The sequence below is a fragment of the Procambarus clarkii genome, unplaced genomic scaffold (genome assembly GCF_040958095.1).
Source record: "Procambarus clarkii isolate CNS0578487 unplaced genomic scaffold, FALCON_Pclarkii_2.0 HiC_scaffold_1773, whole genome shotgun sequence".
NCBI classification, from domain to species: domain Eukaryota; kingdom Metazoa; phylum Arthropoda; class Malacostraca; order Decapoda; family Cambaridae; genus Procambarus; species Procambarus clarkii.
Genome location: NW_027190798.1, coordinates 8,119 through 26,474, shown reverse-complemented (window position 1 = coordinate 26,474; position 18,356 = coordinate 8,119). Strand labels below are relative to the sequence as shown.

Sequence of the window (18,356 nt, the reverse complement as noted above, 5' to 3'; positions counted from 1 at the left end):
GCTTATTAATATTCAGCAATAGTTGCTGTTGTGTTCTGGGTCCTGCTAATTTCGGAGGCAATGGGTCCACTGGAACTGTAGCAGCGAAAGTGGATGTTCTGCCTGAGACACATACTAAAGACCTTGACAATTGCATGTCATCAAATTCATATGGTGCAACCATTATGAAAAACAGTATGTGCTCTCTTATTTTTATATGATCAATTGTTATCCACTCCCTAGAAAGAAACTTCCAACAGAAAAAGAGTGGTTGTAGACCAGTTGATGGACAGATTGGTTGGGTGGTTGTACATCAGTTGACAGACAAGTTGGTTGATTGGCTTGACTAGTTTGTGGAATGGTTGTTTGCTTCTTCAGTTCCGCCAGAGATTGAATAGTACTGCTTGTTTGTTCACTTTCACTGTCTAGAAAGTTATATCAAGAGGTAGTATGTAGTGTAGTGTGCTTGGATTGCGACTCTACCACTAATTAATCTATAAACTGTGTTCTGCTGCAGGCTACCTTAGTGACACTTTTATACTACCTTAAAGACAAAAAAAAAATAGAAATATGTATTTTGAAAGGATACACACACACACATTGGTATAACTAAACTACAACTTTTCCTCATCTGAGATTATATCTGGGGAGAGGAATAATATTTCGTCAATAATAATTATAAGGTATTTATTATAGGAATAATAAGATTTGAAATTCATATATTTCCAGCCGGGTTGATAGATAGGATACATTATGTTATGTAAATGGTCTAAAATCATCCTTATTACTGTAGGTGTGGACATATTTTTGTATCCAACACAACTTTCTTGACAATGATGTTTTCTAATTTCTTAGAAGAGTCTTGGGTATGAAGTATTTTCAATATGGTCTCCCTCAGCACCTTCAGCCACCAGCACATCTCATATCATTATCACACATCTAAAACATTCTTTACTATGATATAATTGCTTTAATAGTATATTTTATCTCAGCTCTGCAAATTGGACATGTGGATGTTTGTTGCACATTTGAAACAAGTGCATATGTGATTACAAGGTAAAAACATTAACTCACTCTCATTCTCCATACAAATCTTACACTCAATCACTCTGTGTCTAATTGTACCTTCTGACTTTAGGAGAGTGGCAACTTGATCAGTTATTCTACCAAATAATGGTTGTGGGTTAGAATCACCAGACATTGGTGGGCTTGGGACAACACCAACTTCAGCCAATGCCAATTCATCTACTATAGGCTGTATTAAAGTTGTAGATGATTCTACTTGTTGGTTTTGGTCAGAAGCCAACTCAGTTCCATCAGACATTGGTTGGCTTGGGACAACATCAACTTCAGCCAATGCCAATTCCATTAAAGTTGTAGATGATTCTACTTGTTGGTTTTGGTCAGAAGCCAACTCAGTTCCATCAGACATTGGTTGGCTTGGGACAACATCAACTTCAGCAAATGCCAATTCCATTAAAGTTGTAGATGATTCTACTTGTTGGTTTTGGTCAGAAGCCAACTCAGTTCCATCAGACATTGGTTGGCTTGGGACAACATCAACTTCAGTCATTGCCAATTCCATTAAAGTTGTAGATGATTCTACTTGTTGGTTTGTGTCAGAAGCCAACTCATTTCTATCAGATATGGCTGGGCTTGGGACAACATCAACTTCAGCCAATGCCAATTTATTTACTAGACATTTTCTAACTTCGTTTTCCATGTACTGTAAGACTGCTTCAATAAATGACTCAATGTCAAAGAAAGGTAACCCCTTCTCTTTGAGTTGATTATGATACGTTGTCATCACATAATCTTCCTGGAAATCCATTGAAATAAGGTGCTTAGTTATGTCTAGTTCCTTAATAAGTTTGTGTTGATCTTCATTGATATGGGTTATTGAAGGGTTTGTCTCATAAGGTGGCCTTTCCCCTTGAACCTGAAAAAAAATAAAGTTAATGTTACAAATGGCTTTTATAAAGATTACAATAATAATAGTCAACCTTCATTTCAAGTTACTTAGCTGACATACCTGATCAATGAATTCTTTTCCTTTCATCAAGAAGAGGAAGGTACACTCTGGGTACCAGCGAGCATGTTCATCCCAAGGTATATCATCAGTTTCCCAGTTTCGAAGTCCATTCCCACAATGATAACAGCGCACGTGATCACTTAAACCACAGTAGAAGAATCCAGCTTCTGACAATTCAGTTGGTTTCTGTGTTACACGTTCAGGCCAATGGTTAAAGCTTGCTAGGCGACTTTCAAGTGTTAAGTAGTCTTTTCGCTTGGCAATGGTATGTTGGTGAACTCCATTGTCTGTCATAGGACTTAGACCACAGACATCTATTCCTTGTCTATAGGACGAATTTTTACTATTTCTCAGTGGAACGGAATAACCCTCGAATTTTTCATTAAATATCAGTGGAAAATTTCCCACTGGTTGGTTTCGAATGAATTGACAATGGGGAAAGTGAAACTGATGTTCGCCTCTGGGAGTGTCTCCTCTTTCCCAGGAACCAAGAATGCCTCGACAAAAGACACAAGCAACGTGGTCATTTGTTCGAAGATAGTAAAAGCCATCACGAGCCAAATCAGATGGTTCTAACCATTCAAGTGGCCAATCTATGTAGGTATCCAAACGTTCCTTTTCAAACCGTAAACTGTCATATGAATCAAACTTCTTAGAAATAGATCTTCTCACGTTCTGATTAAATGTGCATTCTGGTTTCTCTTTCTTATGTAAAGCAATGATTCTAATTTCATCTTTGTTTACGTTCGTGGCATCAATTTGAAAATGGCACATTGAACATTCTAAAAGATTTGCTTTATGAGTATAATAGAAACCCGCCTTTGCAAGTACATGACTGTTTACACTGAAGTTACAGTCCTTAAAAGTCTCCAAACGATTTTTTTCTTCTCTCATTGCTATGAAAACAAAATGTGAGTGTTGTATTAGACTGACTAGTTAGTGACTGAGAGAGGCATCTCTCTCTCTCTCTCTTTATATAATACACAATCTCCCTCCCCCCTCCTCCTCCTCTTCCTGTTGACTCATAGACTTAAAATTGGGACTATAGAGTTTATCAGCTGAAATCCTTTACCAGATCCTAGTAAAAAGCTGAAATAATGGTAAGAAAAATATAGGGAACTAAGTGGAAATTCTGTGATAAAAATAGAAATTTTAATTGTGGATATTTTACTACATTTTTTACACTCAACCTGGGCACCCCCCCCCCCACCAAAAAAAAAAAAAAAAAAAATTCACGTCCCAGATAAAAAAAATACTACTACCTAACTACGTACTTATTTTTATTGATGAACACTTTATATATCATGTGTAAATCAAAATTCCAGTCTAAAAGATGTCATCCCTACCACAGGTGTTACTAGAAAACATATTTTAATTAATTGTCCCTAGTCCACTTCTCGACAGTAATGAAGACGGTAATTTGTCTCTATAGACTTCGAGTTGGTTGTCTTCCCAATGCCTTCAGCTGTATAATAAAGTTACTAACCACCTAATTCTTCTTCTTCATCATCTTCAAAATTGTCGGTCAAATTTTTTTCAAAAAGAAACCTGCTCCATATTGTTGGAAATTGGGGCCTAATATCTTCCACAGCAATATGTTTTTTTTTCTACTTTTTCATTTAGCCACTGTAGAAAACTTTTCCCCATTTCCTGAAAGTAATGATAATTATTTATTAGTGTTATAAATCCCTTATTTTTCAACCTAATTTTTCAAATAATTAATTTCTTAAGAGAGTCTTTTTATGAAAACAAAGTAGGTAGGTGCTTTACCCATCATACTCACCTTACATCTTTGTAAAATATAAATCGAGAACTTGAGCCATTTCTGAATTTCATTTAGTCGTAATTGAGTTAAGTGAATATTATTCTCTAAACTCCAATTTTGCTTGTTTTTTTTCTTGGATAAAAAACAATAAACTGCTTTTTCCCTCAAGGCTCTAAGTATTACATACCATCTTGTTTTTACTTTTATCATTCCAATTGTTTCTTCATTCTCATTTAAAAAATAAAAAACTTCACCTTCTTTGTAAAGATCACTTCGCACCTGTAAAAATAATTTAATAATATAGTTTCATAAAAGAAATTGTATTGAAAAATGTGACAATATAAATTGACACTTCCTTGTACAATAGACTTTTTGTTTGCCTACCTTATTCTGGTGTTTCACTACATCTTTAGCTTCAATTATTGAATAAGCAGGAGATATAAAGCCTAATGCCGTAAACAGGTTGAGTGTGTAGTGTGGAGGTAATGCAAGAAGGCTAGTCTCTTCATATTCGTTGTACAATGGAGTAAAACAGATAACGTTGAGTTGATGCTTATCCAAGTGACTGAGGTTAACAATATGTTGGTTGTCAGGTTGAAGAAGCTCACACACAGCTGTACATTTAGTATAGTGTAAGATACTATATACCAAATGTCGATTCATAATATCCATATTATTCAATGTATCCCACAGTGATCTGGCCACAACTTTAGCAACAACATAACGTTCTCCATCATACCGCTCAATGTCTTCCCTTTCTCCAATTAACATATGAACACTTTTACTCCCAGTAATTAAAAAAAATTTACCATTAATGTATCTGCCACTGAAATGAGCTGATTCACCATTCACTTTAGTCATACAAACTACTTTAGAAGTAGTAGTACTGAGATCTTCTAAGCAATATTGTTTCCATAGATCATTTGTTTCCGGTTGTTTATCATCCTCATCACCAATACCACCAGTAAATTTTTTATTGGCAAAGATCACTAAATCAAACTGTCCCTTAAACTCCAAGAGTGTTACACCACGAGGAACATTTTTTCGAACTTCAGGATCATTGTTGTAGATTGTGTCATCAGGGCCATAGCAGTTGACCTTTATATCATGAAGAATAGCAGGGTCGTCTTCAGGGGATAGGATTCCATGTGGGACATTTGCACTTATTCTTTTTATCTTTCAATGTTTTTAAAAGATTTTCATACCTACAAACAAAAGAAAAAAAAAAATAAGAAGTAATAATTTATTGGGGTATGGATATTATAAAAATATATATATGATATATATTATTAACATATTATAATAATGATACTTACAATTCCGAAGACTTTAAACTGTTTTCAGCATAGCAAATCATCTTCTGAAATGATGCTCCAAATGTATCTGGAAGTTTTTCTTTCATCTTGTTTTGGTATATGTTATCAAGGGTCATCATTAACATATTTATAGAAAGTGGTGAATCCATAGTTGTTGTATATGTCAACAATTAAATAATATTAAATAGTTATCACTATAGATATATGCATGCTGCATCAGACCACTTAACACTGAGGTAATAATACTGGGCATAACGCTTTTATATACTTGAAGGCGATTTAACTCACCCCTCCCCCTCCTCCTCTTCCTCCTCCTCCTCATCCTCCTACTCCTCAAGTCAGAATTGAAAAGATAGATATAAAAGAATTCAACTGTCAGTTACAACCCTAGTCCTGTGCTGTATCTAGTGAGTCCACTTTGATAATAATATAATATAATTATATTGACTTAGTTTGGGTAAGGTAGGGTCTTGTTTGGTCTTACTCTAATTATTTGTCCTGCATCACCTTATACTATCTTAGATAAAAATGTTGATTGATCAGTTAAGTTACATATGCCTTAACATATTTTCTTTTTTTTTTTTTTACATTCACAGATTTGAAATAGATCACCATTATGACTGATATTAACGAGACAACAGCAAATTTTGAAAATGATAAGACTCTGAGTGAACCCAACCCTACAGGCAAAGCAATGAACCCCAACGAAATATGGGAAGCTGAATCTGTAAAGACTGAACTCAACCCTACTAACCCCAATGAAATATGGGAAATTGAATCTGTAAAGATTATGTTAATAAAACTTGAAGAAATACTACTAAAGTGGGGAATAAAATATGAATTATTCATGAGACAAAACAATGGAGTCAAGCTTGAAAATACCTATCAAGTGATTTTGATGTCGAAGGCCTGATCACAGGAAAAAATTGAAATAGACCATATTAAAGTAGTATTTCAAGATGATGGATTGGTTTTGTTTAATGGGTGTGATAACAACTTACACAAATATGTTGTGTGTGAGTATACCCTCATCCAATTAACTATCCGTAGTTTTTTTAAATATGAAGAAAAATTACCCACTACTTTGTACATACGAATTTTTAAAGATGAATGGGCATCCAGCCCAGCGTGGGATAACTCCAAACCCACCTTCACGTATATAGACAGTCTTCACAATACCGACATATGACAACTTGTACTGACACTCACCGGAACTAGTGCCAGCCATACTGACATTATCATCTTACTTTTTAATTATACTACATCTGTTCCCATTCTGGGCTCACTTTTTATTTAGTGAAAAATTACAGTGAAATTAAAAGGTGCCCCCATTCCCCTACCTATGTACACTAGAATAATAAAGGCAAAATTAAAAAAAAATAAAGCAATATATTTTATAATTCATACACACTTTTATTTAGTGAAAATTACAGTGGAATTAAAAATGAAATGAGGCAGCCTTCAACTGTTCGAATTTTTTTTTTTTTTTAAATCAGCAATCTCCTGCCAGAGGTTTGTATTCTTCTTCTTCAGGTCGGTGATGTACCCACGTTAGTCACTGTGCGGAAGTTTTGAATAACATTGGCTCTTTGGTCCCATCATAAATTAATATGACTTCCAAGTGGTTGCACATATCAATTCCTCAAAAGAAAGGCGGGTTGTTTCAGCCTTCCAACTCTTTAATTTCATTTTTTAAATCATCAATCTCCTGCTTGAGGTCGGTGTAGTTCTGCTTCAGGTAAGTGATTATTTTTAATAACTCTTGCTCTATCATCTTCAATAGTGTGTTGTTCTGATTGATGTCGGTGTTGTTCTGCTTGATGTTGGTGATTATTTTGCTGATTAATTGTAACAACTCTTGGTCTGTCTTCAAAAGTATTGTCTCATTCTGCTTGATGATGTCGATATTATTCTGCTTGAGGTTGGTGTTGTTCAGCTTGATGTCGTGGATTATTTGTAACAACTCTTTCTCTATATTCAATATTAGTGTCTCCTCTTCCTCTTCCCAGCAGAGTTTCAAGTTTTTTTTCAGCGTATCTTTCTCCATCCTGGGGTTCATCTGAGGAGAGAGCATCTCGGACAACTTTTTCTTTGGAAGAGCAGCGAAGCTGGCCATCAGTGGATGTAATATAAGAGTGAGAGTGGTCGGCGGCAACGAATATTTATATATATGGCTCAACTGACACAGTACTGCTCCGGGCAACCAGCTATTACATTACTAGGTGGACTTCGCCGCCATGAGTTTGATCACAAGGTTTTCAACACTTTATCTAAAATATCACTTTTAAAAATGTTGACTTCAACCTTCAACGGTCCAAAAATTTTTTATTAAATCAGTATTCTTCTGCTTGAGGTTGGTGGTGTTCATCGTTTTTTCTAATCAATATTCTTTGGATTGAGGTGTATTGATGTTCTCTCTGTGACATCAATAAGCATTGTTTCCATTTTTTTTCAGCGCAGCTTCTTTACCTTAACTTGTGGGCGACAGAAAGTTAATGAAATTGGGGAGTATGACTGCTACGGGATGCCCACTCACGGATGCGATCCCACTATTGCTCGACACCGGTGCTTTTGGCTGCTGGGTTGAAGAAGTTACGTAAAAAAGTGAATTTGAATTAAAAATTGCCCAAATACTAGAAAAAGGTTGGGGCCTGGGAGCCTTTTGGAAAAATTTGGGTTGGGGTAGGATAATAAAATAAATTAATTTGTGGAAATAATATAATATATTCAGTATCTCATTCTTTTACCTTTTTTTACCCCAATTATTTATTTAGAGTGACTAACAACTACTATTTTCTGATTGAACTGTCCATTCATGCTTATTTTGTAAAAGTATTTTCTTGGGGAAATAAGCCACCACAATGCAGCCAACAACATTCAGAAACCGGTTTCAAGGTTCTGTTATACAGGCATTCCTCATTTTTTTCTCCAGTCTGTGTGATTTTATCCATGATGGCTTCTATCTTCTTTAGTGTCTGTCACTTCGACATCTCTTTTTGGGAATTTGCGGAGCTGTGTAGTAGCAAATAACAAAGACATTAATATATTCTCTACCGAATAAATTTTAACAGAGCATAGGAATTCACAGATAAAAAAAAAAAAAAATTTGAATCACAAAAAAATAAATAACGTACAACTGAAATTAATCCTCTTATTAGTAAAGTTAATTACAAATACATACCTGTGCCTGTTGTTGTTTCCTGACCGAAGACACGTTCCTCCACATTCTCCTGCTTCTCCCATTCCTCCCCTGACTTGGTGTCATCATCTCCATCTGAAGACCATGGCCATTTGATTTTTCTAGAATCAAGCTTCCTTAGTGCCTTTTCTTTCTTCTTCATCTTTCTCTTTATGGCCTTATTTAGTACCAAGCCCTTTAGTTTGTCAATCAACCGGTCACTTTCGAATGTGTCTGAGGACGACGATGAGGACGACGATAAAGACGATAATGAGGACGAAGATGAAGAAGATGACCTTGCTTTTACCGTTGATTCAACCAAACAAGACATTTGCTCAAGTAAGACAGATGCAGCTTGACCTCTTTCAGCTTGTTCTTTTGCTTCCCCAGAAGAGTTAGTAGTTATCTCGAAACCCTTCATCAGTTCGGAAACAAGGGGTGGGGGAGGATAGAGGGAGGAAAGAACGAATAACAATAAATTAAAATTACTATTATAATTGTATTTTACTGTAGTATAATGAATAAAAAATCAATCTCTAAATGTTAATTTACCTGAAAGAGACAAATAATTACAAGTCAATCGTTTTACACTATACTCTCTTTATATGTTTCCAAATGGCTTAGGAAGTGGTATATTCTGACTTGTTCCTTCAGCTTCGGCTGTACCTGATCATTGCACACATAAGTAGTTAATATAGGCACTATAACAATAAGAAATACGAGTGTGTGTTTTTTTTTATGATTTGATTCATAAACTGAACTGGTAAGGAATTGATTATTGAAGCTTGTTGTTATGATGGACTAGATGACTGCATATGGATCAATAGTTAAACTGTAATGACGCCCGCCACTACCCTACTGAATGATAAACTGCTTAATTTCAGTAGACTGTACACCTGACACTGGAGCTGGAGAGAGAGCAAGGGTTTGTGACTCTTAAATAGGCAGAAATTCTCCTTTTATACCACTATCCCATCCCCCTCCCTCCGCCATAGGTTGCTGAATCAATACAAGTTATTTTCATTAATATTTTCTATATTTTTATTAATATAGGCCGATTACTAAATTCTAATTCTGATTATTTTGTTAGATCATAAACACATAATTTAATGGATAAGTAGTATATAATCAAAGGCTGAATGTTTTCTTAAAATCTTTCTATTCTCTTTCCCTCTTTTTTTGGAGTTGAGTTAATTTGCCTACTCCCTGACCTGCTACTCCTTTTTTTAATTTTTTTATTATTATCCCCCCCCCCAAAAAAAAAGTCCTTTTTATCATCCTTCTTTTCGTCTAGCATTATTACATCCTCTTCTATTTCCTTTTCAACCTCCTTCTTTTCTTCTAGCACTATTGAACTAGTGTCATTTATTGGTTTAATATCCTTATTCTTTACCTTCAACTGATGAACTGGTGTCATTTATTGGATTAATATCAACTTCCTCTTCCAATTGCTTTCCATCTGTTCCTCTCCTATTCATGAACTGTTTTCCTCTTTGATTCTTTTTCAGAGTCAATATTTCATTTTTTCGTCTGTCTTGGGTATTTAATTTTGATCGTTGTTTGGCATCTTTTTGTTTTGTCCCCGAATCTGTTGTTTTATATGTTTTTGATGTTTTTGTTGTTTCCTGTGATGAAACTTTCTGAGAGGAAATTGTTTTTAAAATGATTTCATCGCCGATTACATTTAAATACTTCTTTATTATTTGGGTTTCAATAAACCATTTCTTTTCTTGTTCAATATCATCACTGTTCAATAATGTAAGTAATTTTAAATTGTTGTCCTTGTTATCAATAGACACTATTTGTTTTTTGTAAATTTCATCGTCGTTAATGTTAATTTTTTCTCCAATCAATGTTAAACCCTTAATATTATATATAATGGGAAAAACAGAAGGGGTTTTAATAGCTTTCTTTATATTTTGGGAGTTTAATAAAGCTGTTTTCATAGTATCGATGTCATATAGGTTTTGTGAAAAATATAGGTTTAATTGAATAGAAGGCATAAGAATTTTATCGTTTATTACCGTAACAAGATTTTTATAGAACTGGGCGCAGAATATAAATTTAGAAATATGATTCGAAAGAGAATAGAATAATTGTTTCATTTCATTTTTGGCAACACTATTCCTACAAAATATTTCTTTTACTTTAATCTGATCGAATGCTAATAACAAATATTTTTTTCGGCACTTCTCTGATAGGTAAGCATCGAGTTCATTAATAATAGTTCTGATAATAGAAGTGAACTTTTCTACTAGAGTTTCATCATAGTCAGAAGAAACGTCAATTGTATTAATCATCGACAAATGTATTTTCGATTCTTTTAATTCAGAAGCCATGACTAACATTTTAGAATTCATTTCTTTATTTGTTTGTTTTAATATCGAATTTTTTGATTCCTGCATTTGTTGAATGGCTAATATTTTAGAAGTATCACCATATGATTTGTGAATCACTTGCAAGATAATTACATAAAAGTGTTTTATATTTCGTATGCTAAAATCTTTTTTAAGTTCGTTCTGATAAATTGTATATATAATTGTAATAAAAGTATATACCTTTATAACTTCATAATTTGTTTCTTTTGTATATTTGTATAAATCCGCAAGTTGTTCTATTATCTTTTCTTTAACTAAATCCATAGATGTAAGTTCATCTACTAACATTTTAGCCAAATAATTTGGTTCTTGTAACTGACGCTTTAAAACAACATTTAAATCAACATGAGGCATTAATTCTTTTTTGTGTTTTTCTACTATTTCATCAGTAATATTAGTTTTGAAACTATTTAGTATATGATTAAATAACCCTCTTTCTTCCTCGTTAGTAAATAATATATTTGCTATATTTTCCGGTTGTAGATCATTATTAGTATAATTACTATTGTTAATAATGTCATTTAACTTAGCCATTCTATTTATATGTTCTTGTTGAATATAATTCTTGTGTTCTGTATTAAAATGATCAATAATCTTTATTATTATTTCTTCAATTAGTTTATTTTTTTCACTTGAGTAACTATTATTTATAAACAATATATTTGAAAAACATTCAGTTATATCATCATTTGATAATATAGATTTTTTTAAAAAATTAATAAATAATGTATTATTAGAATTATTTATTGTGTTTATATTCGCCAATAATTCATTATATTTATTTAGCATTTGGTCCTGAAGTTGTTTATAAGTTTCTTCTGCTTGTTGATGTTTCTCAAGTTCTTTTGTTTTGAGTGATAATAACTCCTTATATTGCCGTTGATGGGCTTGTTTTTGTTCCTCAAGTTGTTTCATATAGGTTTTTTCTAGTTCATGTTTTTCGTAGTTACATTTCTCAAGTTCATTTTTGTAAGTTTCTTCTAGTTGATGTTTTTCATTAATATGTCTATAACTTTGAGTTAATTCTTCATTTATTCTATTTATTTTTTGTTTTTGTTCAGATAATTGTGTGGTACATAGTTGTAGGTTTTTATTGAGTTCAACGTTTTTAGATTTTATTTCAGTATTATTTGAATTAATTAGAATATTTAACTGTTTAATTTGATAATCTAATTCTGTTATTTGTTTGTCTTTTTCAGTTAGTTGTTTATCTTTTTCTATATTTCTATTATCTAATTCTTTTATTTGTTTGTCTTTTTCCTCAATTTTATCTTCACATTCATTTAATTGATCTAAATTAAATATTTGGGTTTTCAATTCTTCTTCATAATTAATGGTTTCAATTTCTAAATTGTTTATTATATTTTTTTGTTTTTCTATTTCAGTTGTAAACTTGTCAACTTGTTTATTTAAATCGAGTATTTTGCATTCTTTTTCTGCTATCACAGTCTCTAGGAATTTTTTTTCCATATTACACTCATCATATTGTTTATTTAATAAAGCTATGGTTTCCTTTTGTTGATATTGACTTTTAATAAGAGGATATGTTTTAGTTATTAATTTTATGTATCGATCAGATAGATCAAATAAATGAAACAATTTATTTAGTAATATGATTGTTCTTGTTTCATCATCATCTTTAGCAGAAACATTGTTTAAATAAGTTTTTATATTTATACGTTCTCTTAAACCTGAGGTCCCATCCTCAGGGAAATGTACCATACTCAAGATTGTTTTAACAATTTCACTCATTTTTTATGGGGTGAGAAAAAAATACCTATTTTGAAATCCAATGTTAATTCTATCTTATTGAAATGAAATGAAACGCACATTATTTTCAATAGGACATTCAATGTTGATTTTTCAGCATTCAAAATAATTATTTCTTGTATTGAATACAGGATACCATAATTTTACATTCTCTCGAATATTACGTTTCTGGACTCATAATCGGAAACTATATCAGGGAGGAGTCCTGATCTTCCTCCTGTTTCTTGTTCTTCTTCCGAGATTTCCACATTGATATTAAATTTAATGCTAGCAAAGGTTTCTGAGGAATTAATGTTCTTAGCCACCATTTTACATTCCACCTCATTATTACCATCTTGAAGTTCAAGTTTCATTACCACAAATGGTGGTAATGAATTTTCTTTAATTGGAAAATCATACTTAGAGAATCCCTGAATAAATATATCTTGACTTGCCGCATGCGTACATGATATCCACAATTTGTCCATGTCGAATTTTTTTCTTTTATTATGTGATTTGGTCCGTACTGCATTTATATGGTTTTGTAATTTAACATCTTGTATTTCACTTTGATCTGTATAAACATTAGGTTTCAAATCATTAATATTCCAAGGAAATATTAAAATAATTGGATTTTTGGTATAATATCCCTTGTTGTAATCAGAATTTTGCCATACATAATTTGTGTTATTTGAGACAATATTATTATCTAAATATCTGTGGATTTTATTGTAATTTAAAAGGAAGCTATTAAAAGGCTTAATGATTGTATTCTCACTTTCGATTCTATTCTTAGGATTATACGAAATTGGTGGTTTAGGAATAATTACGAGACCTTTATAGGTATTTATATCTCTGATAAATGGGGAGAATAATGATTCCAACTTTGAGATGATTATATTAGATTCTTCAGATGACTCTGTTGTTGTTGTTGTTGTTGAACTGATGGTGGATGGTAATGTTGTTTCTTGAAGTACTTCAGAGGACGTTGTTGTTGTTGTTGTTGTTGTTGTTGTTGGACTGATGGTGGTTTGTAATGTTTCAGATAATTTTGTTATTGTTGGACTGATGGTGGATTGTAATGTTGTTTCATGAATCGGATCATGTCTGATAGCCTTACTGACATTGATACGTTTTCCGCGTAAATAAATAATTATTATAACGACTATAATTAGGATTATAGCAACTAAAATTCTTATTAACCCCATTGCTACTTTTTTCTTTTTTCCCTATTGTTTTTTAGTTTATAATAAATTCATAAAAAAAAATTATTTTAACAGAATATCAAACATATGCTGGTTTGAACCCCCAAAAGCATTGATTAACAATAAGTTTTACAATTAGACCAGCAGGTATTGTTATTATAAATAAAGCTATGAACAATAAACTAAACTATATCATCTGATAATATTAAACTATACTTATATACATTTGTTTCTTTAAAAAAATAGAGGTTTAATAATAATGGAAAATTGTTTTTTATTAGCTTTTAATTATATACAAACTTTTTCTGAATCGAATGGATATGTCCATAAACGATATATCCTATACGAAGCCTCTGCTTCAGTAGTAAATATGGCTAATGGTTATTGTTATGTAGATAAATCGGTCTTTCATTTCCCTTTCAAATGTATTAATAGGTATCTAGATATAAATACAAAAACGAACAAAGATGAAATAACAGATGAAGAATTAAACCGAAATCAAGAAGAATTAAATAACTTAAGCGAATGTCTAGAAACTCTGGTGTCAGAATATGATATAAAATATGTCTGGGTCTATAGAAATAATCAAATCTTATTCCAATTACCTGTTTTACAAAATCTGGCAGTCTTCGATATCCGAAATAAGAACATCCACACATTTAGAGACAAAATAACAATAAATAAATCTTTTAATGAATATCGAAATGTATTATACCGTCGGGGTAATATTTATACATTTCCACCAGTTTTACATAGTATTACAAATCTTTGTCATTTACTCGCCCAAAATTTGATTAATGGATACCAGGATTCAACAAAGAGTATTACCTTCTATACCACAAATAAAAACAGCAATAATGATCTACAGTGTAATTTTCATTTAGAAGGTGAGAGTAGTTCAACTTGTGCTTGTCTGTTGAATGAAATAAACCGCCTTACTCTTATGTTCATATCGGCTAGTCAAGAGCTATATACGACAGAATATAAAGATTACATTAATAGTAATCATAGGGATAAGGAACGAATGTGCCAATATATGGCTGAACGTGAAGTCGAATACAAACTGCAAGCGCTGTTGCTCAGTATGGTTTGGCCCGAGAAAATACATTGGCAATGTAGGAGAAACATAAATGGAATGGATGTAGGCGTAACAATTCTAAATTCTCTTGTTAAAAATAAATATAACTGGATTCAATGGGAGGTTAGGAATTTTAACAAACACGTAATGAAGCAAACAAGGGTGAATCATCAAGATTCATATATCATAGCAAATATTCTGATCTTTTTAGGGTATGAAGAAACACATAATATATGTAAACTACTACTAGGGGCCTCGTAGCCTGGTGGATAGCGCGCAGGACTCGTAATTCTGTGGCGCGGGTTCGATTCCCGCACGAGGCAGAAACAAATGGGCAAAGTTTCTTTCACCCTATGCCCCTGTTACCTAGCAGTAAATAGGTACCTGGGTGTTAGTCAGCTGTCACGGGCTGCTTCCTGGGGGTGGAGGCCTGGTCGAGGACCGGGCCGCGGGGACACTAAAGCCCCGAAATCATCTCAAGATAACCTCAAGATATACCATAACAACAATCCTAAAACATTTCATGCTAAGAAGATAATAAAACTAAATTATTTTCAAATGCATGACTTAGGAAAGAACCTGGGACATTGTTTAGCTTAACAATATGAAAGATGCAAGAATAAGGATTTTTTTTTTTTTCAATGGTCACAAAGGGTTGACATGTTTCATTCCATATTAATTCCACTGTAATTTTCATTAAATAAAAGTGTGCATGTTTTTATTTGTTTAAATTTTGCCTTGGTAATTATTATTCAGTGTATTCAGTGTAGGTTATCGAAAGGGCAGGACTGTATGGGACATATGTTGTTTTCGGTGTGTTTGTGAATTGCCTAGATAAGCTAGATAGTAATAAGTACCACATAAAAGTCCCGGTTCTGACTAATAGCTGGTTGCCGGAAGCACTGTGTTAGCTGAGCCACATATATAAATATCCGTGGCCACTCTCACTACATCCACTAACGGACGGCCATCCAGCCAGCCCACCACACACGCTTTGCTGCCCTTCCAAAGAAAAAGTTGTACGAAGATGCTTTCCCAGATTAACCCTAGGCAGAGACAAGCTGAGTTGATTAAAAAATTGAAAAGAATGGAAACACACTTGAAGAAGAAAAAGAAAGAGTTGACTTACCTCAAGAATGAGAATAAGATGTTAACACAGAAGAATGTTGTTATCTACCAGAAGTTTCCACCAACCAACAAGAGAGTGAACTAGAAAATAGAATATATAAGGGAGGAAGAAAAAGAAAGAGTTGATTTACCTCAAGAACGAGAATAAGATGTTAACACAGAAGAATGAATTTTCCACCAACCAACAAGAGAGTGAACTAGTACCTCAAGAACGAGCGTAAGATGTTAACACAGAAGATGCCACCAACCAACAAGAGAGTGAACTAGAAAATAGAATATCCACTATTATTAAAGTGTTTATAATAATAATAATAATAATAATAATAATAATAATAATAATAATAATAATTTTTATTTGGGGGAACATTGTTGAAAAAACAGAGAATGTGCAGTGACTTAATGTCCATATTCAGGGATTTGAGTAGGGGTACCGAGTGATGTCTGGGGCCAGAATTGGATATTGTCCTAATAGCAGCTTGAGTAATTAGAGGACGTAAGTGATTTTGGGTAGTAGAGCCCCAAGCACAAATACCATAGTTGAGATATGGATAGATAAGGGAGTAATAGAGTCACCAGGGCAGGGCGTGGTACAATCTTTATTTAGGTAAGGTACACATAAAGAGATTTACAAAGTTTGTTGGCTTTATAGATAGAGCTAGTACATACAATGCCTAAAGTCACTATTACGCAAAGCGTTTCGGGCAGGAAAAACATTAATGACTACAGCTTAAAACTAATGGGAAAGTTTTGTCAATGTTAAGGGGAACAGGCGTTACTCTCGCTTTTTTTAGAATATCTGGAAAGGTTTGGAGTTCAAGTGACTTGGGCTGATCTAATAGGCTTTAGGTACAGAGACTGGGGATAGTTCCCTGTAAGATAGTCCTTAATGTCAGTACTGGAAGATGGAATATCATTAGCAAGGGATGAACCAAATCAGAGGCTGAAAGCTGAGTGTGTGTGTGTGTGTGTGTGCCAGATTTAACCTTGTTTGTGTTAATATGCTATAAAATTTGTGTGAAGATGCTCTGGGAAAATAAAGGAAATCAACCATTCCAATAAATATATTTTTCTAACTACATACATAAATACAATAATTATATTATAAAAAAAAAACAGTACCACCCAATTTAATATCATAAAATTGTGTAGTGAGTACAATAGGGCATGAATGATAGATACTACTACGAGCCAAGTTTAATTAATAAAGCTTAGGTAGGGGAAAATCAACAGAGGTGGTCACAGCAATAATAACAATTGAGTTGGCCCACCCACATCGGGTGGCCCTGGATGAATTATTAAATAATTAATCATCAGTAGGGGGCCATTTCTTGATATATATTTAGTAAAAATGTAAGGTCCTCAATGAAAGCGTTATCTAATTGAGACTTACTAATAGACTCTTGGTAGAAGATAGCATCTGCTATGTCTTCATGCCTGCAAAAATAGGCTGCCGAGTGCAAATGATGAGGATAATTTGAAGAATAATGACGTGCTAAATGTAAGTGTTGATTATACCTTTTACTGGGTATCAGGTAAAAAGGACAATTTCGACATTGACAAGCATTACCCAACAGCCCTACATTTGGTCGGTATTTCTTATACACTTCTTCAAAAGTATCATTTGTTACCTGAACTCCTCGTCCAGAAGCCTCTATTAGGATTTGTGACCTTGTCATGGGGCGCACAATTTCTCTGTGTGTTGATAAATATTCCTGCAACCACAAATCCTTTTTATGTTGAACAATTATATTTTCAAACTCCTTGTAAATATTGAGACAATTCTCCTGGTGAACCCGCTGAGTTACTAAAGCTTGGACGTTATCACTAACATTTGAAGTTAGCCGTTCACGAGAGTCTCTATACTGTAGGGCATGTGCAGTATAAATAAACACGTTGTGTTCATTAAACATATTGTCAATAACCTCTTCCTTTAGACCAACTTCTTTAGCAAAAATTCGCAATGAAAACCAAGATATATCTCCAGCCAGAAAAACATCCCGTAGCTTCTCTACCTTTTTCATATCCACAGCTATGGGGATCTGTTCAATTAACTTTTCCTTAATATTTTGCATGTCCTCGTCTTTAAAATGTTTTCTGGCTGTCTTCTCAACCTCTTCTAAGGTATAAAAATCCTTAAGGGTTAGGTTTTCTGAGGTCGCAATGTAGTTCTTCACCCATTCTTCTTTAAGCTTTTCATCAACGAGTGTTTTGGCAAAGAAATCAGTGAAGGGTGTGGAATTCTTTTCCTGTTTCTTATATTTAGAAAGGCAACGACCAATGTATTCTAAGAGAATCATCCTCACAACTTTGATAACAACTTTATCCTCTAGAGGAGTCTCATCACTTCGTTGATGTAAGTAAAGTATAAACATAGGTTTAATTAGTGACTCACATTTTATGGGTTTTTCCCCCAAATTTCTTTCAAAACTCTCTGTCATGAGTGCTTGGGCCGTGTCATTGATAAGCACTTGCCAATATTTCTTAAAACTTGGTCGGTGGAGATACCCCGATGTTGCTGTTGCTTCTATGTGTGCAATACGCAATCGCA

At 33.4% G+C, this 18,356-nt stretch overlaps 1 protein-coding gene across 1 annotated transcript; it reads right to left on the bottom strand.

The window, feature by feature from the left end:
- Positions 1-1,555: 1,555 nt before the first annotated feature.
- On the bottom strand, positions 1,556-2,785 carry LOC138362408 (baculoviral IAP repeat-containing protein 7-B-like; the record flags this gene model as incomplete). Its single annotated transcript, XM_069321053.1, has 2 exons — positions 2,012-2,785; positions 1,556-1,918 (listed from the first exon to the last, which is right to left on the bottom strand). Coding segments are annotated over exons 1-2 (1,137 nt in total), but the record flags the coding sequence as incomplete, so codon positions are not given.
- Positions 2,786-18,356: the final 15,571 nt, after the last annotated feature.